Consider the following 9,927-nt stretch of genomic DNA (forward strand, 5'->3'; position numbering starts at 1 on the left):
TGGAGGATTGCAACACAATTTCATATAGCAGTCCTAAGTATGAAATTGTTCAAATTATTATGACATATTGTTATTCTAAACTATTTCCCAAAATTGATCGCCCTGAAGATCATAAAAAACATTTTATTAAAATAAAGTATGTCAATAAAGGTTTTGATTTTGTAAATATTGCCGGTATATTTAACGACCATTCTGTTAAAGAACAAATTCCTGGATATTTTGACAATACTGAGCTACCTCTTATTTGTTATATTTACAAGAAATCTACCCGAAATTTGTGTTTAATTATAGTCAACTGTGTAAAGATGTTAATATCAGTGAAAATACACCTAATTGTAGTACCTCCGAATATATTTAGGGACCCATTTCCAATGTTTTAACAGAAGATCTTAACATCGTTCAAGACCAAGAGTTAAAATCATTCCTCAGTAAAGGACCTAAATATCGTCCCGCGTCAATTATTAATTGGAATGAGTGTCGTAATATCATCCACGACTCACTCCATACTTACTGTATGAAATGGATAAAACGGGAAAAAGCTGACAAAAAGTCTTTTGAACAATAACCACAAAAACCTATTTCTCGTATCAAACATAAACTAAAAGAACTAGCCAAGAAATTTGTTTTTGTCCCGGCCGATAAAGCTGCTAATAATATTATTATTGTTTGACGTAAATTTTACATTGAGGTTCTGAAAAAAAAAATCACCAATTCACCAACATTCCAACTGACTCCATTTTCAGAAAACGACATCTGTAACAAACATAAACTTTTAGCTACCGCTTTACAAGCAGAGCCAAATACAATGAAAGTCCCAACTATGTACTGGCTTCCGAAGCTACACAAAACACCTTACAAATATAGATTTATTTCGTCTTCAAGCATTTGTTCCACTACTAAATTGTCTATTCTTCTTACCAGCACACTTGGTACAATTAAAAACCTGATAATAAATTGTTCAAATAAGGCCTTCGAAAATAGTGGAATTAATTACTTTTGGAGTGTCAAGAACTCGTTGGACGTACTTGATAAATTGCATGCTTATATTGGTGATTTTAAATCTGTTCAAAGTTTTGATTTTTCTACCCTGTATACCACATTGCCTCACATTCTCATTAAGTAAAAATTCACACACCTAATTAAATGGGCATTTAAAAAGTCAGAATGTGAATATATATGTTCAAACTCTTTTAGGTCATTTTTTAGTAGCAATAAACAAAAAAACTATGTCAATTGGACATGCTTTGATACTATATATGCCCTTGAATTTTTACTAGATAACATTTTTGTTCGCTTTGGGGATTCCTTATATCGTCAGATTATCGGAATTCCAATGGGGACTAACTGTGCACCACTTATTGCGGACCTGTTTTTGTATTGCTATGAGTTACAATTTATGACAAAAATAAGCAAAGACCCATCGAAACAACATCTGATAAACAAATTTAATAATACTTTTAGATATTTTGATGATATTTTGGCTCTCAATAATGACGACTTCAGTATGTGAATTAAAGAAATTTATCCTGTTGAACTTACTTTAAATAAAGCTAATACTAACAATGACCACTGCCCTTTCCTCGATCTTGATATCTATATCACTATATGTTCTTCTCATATATGTTATGATGGTATGATACTAAACCCCTAACGGGAATGATTGTGCCTGATGTTCATATGATGAAATCATAATCTTTCAGTCAGTTTAATTGAAGTCTGGAGCTGGCATGTCAGTTAACTGCTAGTAGTCTGTTGTTATTTATGTATTATTGTCATTTTGTTTATTTTCTTTGGTTACATCTTCTGACATCAGACTCGGTCTTCTCTTGAACTGAATTTTAATGTGCGTATTGTTATGCGTTTACTTTTCTACATTGGCTAGAGGTATAGGGGGAGGGTTGAGATCTCACAAACATGTTTAACCCCGCCGTATTTTTACGCCTGTCCCAAGTCAGGAGCCCCTGGCATTTGTTAGTCTTGTATTATTTTAATTTTAGTTTCTTGTGTACAATTTGGAAATTAATATGGCGTTCATTATCACTGAACTAGTATATATTTGTTTAGGGCCCAGTTGAAGGACGCCTCTGGGTGCGGGAATTTCTCGCTACATTGAAGACCTGTTGGTGACTTTCTGATGTTGTTTTTTTCTATGGTCGGGTTGTTGTCTCTTTGGCACATTCCCCATTTCCATTCTCAATTTTAATGTTAATAATGAAGCAATCAATGTACAATGTATAAATACTCAACACAAAAAGTATGACAGTATTATAATTACCAGAATCAGAAGTTGATGTTAGAAGATTTCTATCGGCATTTGTTATTGTTATCACCGCTTCCAATACAAAACAGGACAACAGTATGAACCATATAGTTACCAATTTTTAAAGATTTGTAAAATGAATCGACTGTTAAGTTGTCAAGTCAATACATTTTGAACTGTTTTGAAGTATAACATCCAGAAAAATCAACTGTCGTCGAATCGATCGATATTAAATACAGTACCTGAATAAAGAACTGGGACCAAGGTATGCATAATTTCATAGTATCAAATGGTAAGGACAGTTGATTCTAAAAGTCATATATACTTATTTAAAGTCAACACGTTTTTCGAGAGGGATTTAAACAAATTCCATTACTTTAATCTTGACAGTCAATTGGCAAATCTTTCTCTGTGACGTGAATTTTCGAAATATGACCACAATTAGATAAATAGCTGATATGTTTTCAGATTCTTTCAAGAAGTCTTTCTCGAATATACTTTTTTTAATAGCTTACTGAATATATATGCTGTTTGGATAATGCTCCTTGTAAGAATGGAATGGTGACTGTCAATCCACAATTTTCTACATTTGAAAATGCATGTACCACGTAAGTAATATGACAGCTGTTGACCAATCGTTTTGTATGTGTTTTGTCATTTGATTTTACCATGTGATTAGGGACCTTCCGATTTAATTTTAGTCAGAATTAAGTAATTTTGGGATTTTACTTTTTATGATTGTTAACTTCTAAGTCATTTGGTCTATGGTGGAGAGTTTGCAATTACAAAACATCTGTTTGTTTCTATATCCACCAAGCATGCTTATAACTATGATAAACATACATTTGGAAAACAAAGTATTAAAAATGCAATTCAGAAAACACACAAAACCGTTTGATGTCTCTTTAGCCTGCAATTTATTTAATATCAATCCAAGTAAACAATTTAAAACCGTACATTCAACGAATATCCTTTTTAGTGAATATCAATGCAACAAAACAAAATAAAACTTAACTACAGAGTATGCTATCTACTTTTTTTATTTTTCGGAAGTTTAACAAACAATGTCACATTTATACTCTACGAATCATCATTGATGTGGTCTTCATTGACTGAGATGACTTCCAACGATTCCAACACAATCCTTTGTAATCCTTTTTATTTCCTATGTACAGTCCGTTTAGATTAGAGTGATGACAGCTGCCATACCACCAAGCCCCTTTATAAACTTCAGCACAATCACCGCTATCGCTGTCATGATCCTTATCTTTTGTCGAGAAAGCCTGATTATTATGGTGCTTTAGAGAATCACCTAAAATTATATCAAGATAAAAAGGAAGGTGTATAGATTCGACCATGATTGACGATGATGTAAGTGAAAACTAGCAGCTTTAAAATGCCCGTTTGTTCAACCATTTGTAATATCTCTCCAGAGGTTGTGTTTAAAAACTTTCCCCATTCGATAATACGACCAATATTATATCGATAAGTTTAAGTACCGATGCTTACACATTCATATTATTATATTTGCTTTTTATTAAATTATATACACACATTCAAGAACTAATTTACAAAGAAATGTAACGAATTAAAAATGTAACTCGAGTTTAATTTGGAATAGAAGACCTTCCTCAAAACATACAGAGTATGTATGCTGTATATCATATTTGTCTATTGTTTAGCATTCATATTTGGGCATTAGTTTTTGCGGTAAAATTGTTCACATTTGTAATGTAGGGACTTTTAAAAAAAAAGAAAGTCTTGTTATTTTACACAACGGCACTGCCGGTTGCAATGATCGTTTACTATCAATGGTTAATCTAGCTATAAAACCAGGTTTAACACAATTATTTCCTCGGTAAGTACTGTTACTAGTTCCGAAATATGACAGTTGTTTTTTTATTCGTCCGTTGGTTGATATTGTGAAGCGTTTGATTTTGAAATATATGAATACACGACGTCTTTGATAAAAAATGATTGAGCGATCTTAAAATTAACAACATACAAAACAAATGGTGTATTAAACAAGTGAGGGTTTAGCTAGCTATAAAACCAGGTTCAATCCACCATTTTCTATATTTGAAAATGCTTGTACCAAGTCAGAAATATGACAGTTCTTGTCCATTCGTTTTTGATGCGTTTTGTTATTTGATTTTGCCATGTGATTATGGACTTTCCGAATTGATTTTCCTCTGAGTTCAGTATCTTTGTGATTTTACTTTTAAGTAAGTGTTACATTGGTGTCCTTAACCAATGAGATATTCTGAGCAGTATTCTTAGTTTAGACATGTTTGATAAATGCTCATACGACTTAAACATTTCGAAAGCTACTCCCTTTCTATCTATAATTACGAAAAACGTAATGTAGCGAAAATCTAATTAGAAAATGACATAATTACCTGCCGTTCCACTGTAACCCTTCACTGTAAGTCTGTAGTTAGTTGAACTGTCACCAATGTAGAAGGTAGAATATTTTGCAAATGCTTTATCACCATTAAAATTCTCCAGATCGACTCTCAGCTCATAATGTCCATTTGATGTTAATTTGTGCAAGTTGTCATTACCTTTTTTATATAAAAAATAAGAGAAATATTGAGATGAATACCTTATTTGTGTATATTCCCGCTTAAATTCGAATCATTATTTATATTTATCAAAATTATATGAGAACTGCCAAATATATATAACATCAGACATCATCTCAAAGCAAAAAAAAAAAATTGAAAATACGCTTAAATCAAACAGGACAGCTAAACTAGGAATGCATTCATTTATATGATGAAGTCGATTGTTTCAGTTGTTTTTTTTACTTCAGGAAGCTCAAATAAGTTATTGGTATTTTTCATTTAAAAGATATATTTTGTTGCATGTGTGATGAACCTTGTTTTATTAAAAATATGTTGTAAATGTTTGATTGTTAATTTTACAATATAGGCATCTTTCATTTTGTCAGCACCTGCATAATTTTGATAGATTCCATATACTAGTTCATGCCTTTGTTTAAAAAATCAACATAAAACAAGATTGATAATGTTTGTTTCGACCTGGAACTCGATTCAAGTCGGCGAACGTATTTCACAATCTGATTTATTTAAATGAAAGCACTCACCTAACCAGAATTCCGTCCTCAGATTACCAAATCCCTTTGCATATTCTTCCCATCCCCGATAGAAATCTACTTTACCGTCTTGTCTACGTTGAAAAACCTAGAGTTCAAAATATATATGTACATTTTATATGAATCATAAATTAATTTGCAGTATATAATTCATGTATATGATAAAACTGAATGTGCGCATATAAATTATCAGTCTAAAGTTTCTAAAAATGGTACAGAGAGGTCTGCCAATTATTCAGATGAGAATACTATTATCATAAAGCAACAATATAATGCGTTGGTCGTATAATTTCTTAACAACTTCCTCCATTTATTTTACAATATGTTTACCGTCCATCGTCCGCCATCCGTCTTCATATCACAGAACGCCTTAAATCCAGCGCCACCTGCCGGGACGATTTTGTACACCCCGCTTTTATCATGTTTTCGGTGTAAATCCGAGCAGTCCTGAATTTTGTTTTCTAAAAAAGCATAGACACTATATTAGAGTATAATAATTTACTTAGGTTTAAATAAGATAGAAGATAACATATTACAATTGTTTTTCTCCAATCGCAACACTAGTAGCATTTTCGAGAAACTGATTATGGGCTTATTATTTTCGAAATTAATCCTTGTTAGAATACAGTCAAAAATGAATCTGCCAACAAGTATTAGCTTAAGGGGGTTCGCGGGTCTAAATCATTTATATAGGATTTCTCTATATTTTTCTATAAATGAGCTTTATCTTATAGTTAATAGAAAAATAAAATAGAAAAGTGGGGTCACCATTCATTTGCGCTCACAATCTTCCTTCGAAAGAAGCATACATTTTTGTAAAGGTGGTTTTTTTCTGTTGAAGTAATAGGAGAAATAAAGTTCATATCGAAAAAAAAGAAAGAAATTTATTACAGAAATCGCTCAAATTTTACAATAACTTAGTTTAAGTACAGCTTATATGGAAATTATATTAAAAAATATAGGTCACCGATGAGTTAAAAAAGATATTTCAATTTTAAAGAAAAAAAATGGCATTTTTCTACCAAAGGGAGATAATTTGGAACTTTTTCAATGATGTATACATTTTAAAAGTCATCTGGGGACAACACGAATTGTTTGTTTTGAATGATTTTCGTACCATATGATAAGAAACAACTACAAAAGGTAACAAATAAAATTTGAAATGAAAAACAAATGTTTATTTTTTTTCTGAAATTTTTATACCCTCGAGCCTCCTTAAACAATAAATTTAAACAACACGTTGTTTTTCTTTTTGTCAATTTGTTCTGATCAACTTTTTTCTTTCAATTCTGCACAAAATGTTACATATCCCATTGAAATCTTTAAATGACGTTAATGTTCATTTACTGCAAATACTAATATTGTACTTTTACATTGGTAGATGGAAAGTTAAAACAAAGGTGTTTTGTAATAACGAATAGCGGGAAGACACTCATAACACTCTTTGATAATTTTCCTTACTTAGTTTCAATAATGAGAAGTATACTACCATTAAGTGATCATATTACTCAGTGGCTTATTGTGACCTTAAGAAGTAAAACCACGTTAAATTTACCCATCAACATTGAATATATAATATATATATATTTTGAATACTTCTGTGTACAAAAAAGAGCGGAAGATTCCTAGTTTATAATAGCTGTTAGAGCGTTAGCTTAGACATGGAGGATCTATACATATTATATAACTAAAGCTAAATTTCAACTAATTTAGTTAAATGCAAAAGAGTGTTACCTGAAGGCCACAAAGATCTGAATCTACCAGTTGCCAATATGCTAAGTACTCGTTCAGCCGTTTTTCCATAAAAACAAACACCTTAAACACATGAACCAATTTAGTGTAAACATGATAATATAAAACAAAATAGAGTTAAAGGAAAAACAATGTTAACAACAAAGTAATAAATTTACAATTCATACAGAAATACACACATAAGTTTCCCTACATTATAATTACCAGACTCAGAAGTTGATGTTAAAAGATTTCTATCGGCATTTGTTATCGCTATCACCACTACCAATACAAAAATAGACAACAGTATGAACGGGGTATGTACAATAGAATGATACATGTTTAACGCCGCTTGCTTACAATTCAAACTAGAATACTATTTGTACCTAGAAATATTATAACAGTTGCGTGACTAATTATCGTAACAGATTGGAGTGTTTAATATTTCTCAGAACAGTATCATGTTTTTACGAATTTATATTACTTCCTTGTCTGTTTATAGGAATGGCGTAGACTGTGTCTTCGTCCTTTGATCTGACGATTTTGAATACCTTCTGGTCTATAACTTTCATTCAATTGAATTTTAGAAGAAGAATCTTTTAACTTAGATATTGCTGTTTTTCTTTTTTCTTTTTTGTCTTGCAATGTCTTACACTAGTAACCCGAATTTAACTTGATCAGACAAAAACGCATTAACGCTGTTTAAATGAGATTAATCGTCATTTGATTAAGATTGACAAAAATTAAAAATCATTTTTAATTTATTTCAATGCATATCAAATCATTTTAATGCCAGTCAAATAGATTCGCTTGCAGTCGTTCAATTTAATTCAAGTTGGCGGTACGTTACGTCAAACAAATAGGCCACGCCCCCGTTAAACTATTTCAAACTGGTATTAATTCGTTTTAAACGGGTACGTCTAAACACCGCTCAGGACCTCCTGAGTGCACTCAGGACATACAAAGTGCACTCAGGACCCTTTATAGTCATCGCATTTGCACACAGGATGTATGTATATATTCGTGACTTGCTGCTTATATAAGAATTAAATTTTGGTAGAATTTGGAATCGAACTTACATAGATATGTTAATTTTTGTAAAATAATGAGGGCACGTGTCACTGATTACACAACTACTGAGCCGTGAATTATCCAATCAACAAAATTAATTGGATTATCTTTATCGATGTTTATGAATTGTGTTGTTTGTACAATGTTGCGTTTAAAATAGTTGAGATTGTTTAATGTAGTTAAATTTAAATTATGCGTTGTGAATATATTGAATTGTATGTTTATGGAAAAAATAAGATAACCCATTCGATGTTCTTTTTCAGTTTATTTTTCATTTTGTCGGCTAAATTTATATTTTGTATTCTGCAGTTTATGAATAAAGAAAATAAAAAAGTCTGTAACAAGTTCTATTTTTCTTTTTCTCGCTCTACATATCAACTTAATAAACAAAAACAATGTTTACTTAATATCAAATTTTATTCTCAATAAACAATACACATAGTTAAAGAGAAGACAATTACATGTATGTACAATATTTACAATGACAATATTTACAATTTTAAAATGAGTCTAATATCTTGGCTGTGTGCGTGCTGTCCTTGGTCTTTTCCTTTGGTTAGGCTTACGAGCAAGCTTCTGGGGTTTTGGCACTTCAAAATCTGAGCACGAAGACTTAGTCGTGGTTTGGATGGATTTTGTGTCGATCAACAGTCTCCGAAATAGTCTTTCTCGCTGTTCTTGTGTTTTCGAAAACCAACATTGGTACGATACGACATGTCTTCTGTACGGACCGAAAAGTTCATAATTTCCCATTCCATACAGGGAACGCTTCAAATCGATTAGTTGTACACAATATAATGAAGATAATTAATAATTAATATAAACAAAAGATTCATCATGGCGATTTTTTATATATATATATGCATGTGTGCGTGTTTTCAAATATATAAAAAAAAAATATTATAATATACTGGACCATATTTTTTTTCAAACTTATTTTTACGGTAAATTACCAAAATATGATAAATAGCGAGTGTTCAATATACGATAGAACTTATTTAGGACAGTAAACTGACAAGAATTGCGAAGCTGAATTGTTTAGAAACAATACCCAAATATGATAATTATCAAAAATTAGAGACAAATTCACTTTTCAGAATTTATTTTCACATTGAAATTCGTTCAAGGTTTGTATTACTGGACAAGAACGATTAAAATGAGAAATAAAATCTTACTAAATGCGGATTTGTTCGAACATTCGTATTACTCAGAATTAAATTAAGACAATTTCTTATCACTTTTTTACAACAAATGATTCTTCAGAATTTACTTTTACATTCATTTTAATACTGGACAAGAACGAGCTCAATTTAAAACCAAATATTACTACATGAAATTGTCTAGAAAAAATACCCAAATATGATAGTTTTCAAAAAACGGAGACAAATTCATTTTTCAGAATTTATTTTCACATCGAAATTCGTTCAAGGTTTGTATTACTGGACAAGAACGATTAAATTTCAAGGTTTGTATTACTGGACAAGAACGATTAAAATGAGAAATAAAATCTTACTAAATGCGGATTTGTTCGAACATTCGTATTACTCAGAATTAAATTAAGACAATTTCTTATAACTTTTTTACAACAAATGATTCTTCAGAATTTACTTTTACATTCATTTTAATACTGGACAAGAACGAGCTCAATTTAAAACCAAATATTACTACATGAAATTGTCTAGAAAAAATACCCAAATATGATAGTTTTCAAAAAACGGAGACAAATTCATTTTTCAGAATTTATTTT

General features: G+C 30.9%; 1 protein-coding gene across 1 annotated transcript; it reads right to left on the minus strand.

Annotated features, from left to right (window-relative positions):
• Positions 1–3,265: 3,265 nt before the first annotated feature.
• Positions 3,266–7,453, minus strand: LOC143078365 (ryncolin-2-like). The gene is made up of 6 exons (XM_076253248.1): positions 7,335–7,453; positions 7,113–7,193; positions 5,709–5,839; positions 5,370–5,466; positions 4,660–4,824; positions 3,266–3,572 (listed from the first exon to the last, which is right to left on the minus strand). The coding sequence occupies exons 1-6, from the start codon at positions 7,447–7,449 to the stop codon at positions 3,334–3,336; spliced, it is 828 nt and encodes a 275-aa protein (XP_076109363.1). The 5' UTR covers positions 7,450–7,453; the 3' UTR covers positions 3,266–3,333.
• Positions 7,454–9,927: the final 2,474 nt, after the last annotated feature.

The sequence above is a fragment of the Mytilus galloprovincialis genome, chromosome 6, assembly GCF_965363235.1.
Source record: "Mytilus galloprovincialis chromosome 6, xbMytGall1.hap1.1, whole genome shotgun sequence".
NCBI lineage: Eukaryota > Metazoa > Mollusca > Bivalvia > Mytilida > Mytilidae > Mytilus > Mytilus galloprovincialis.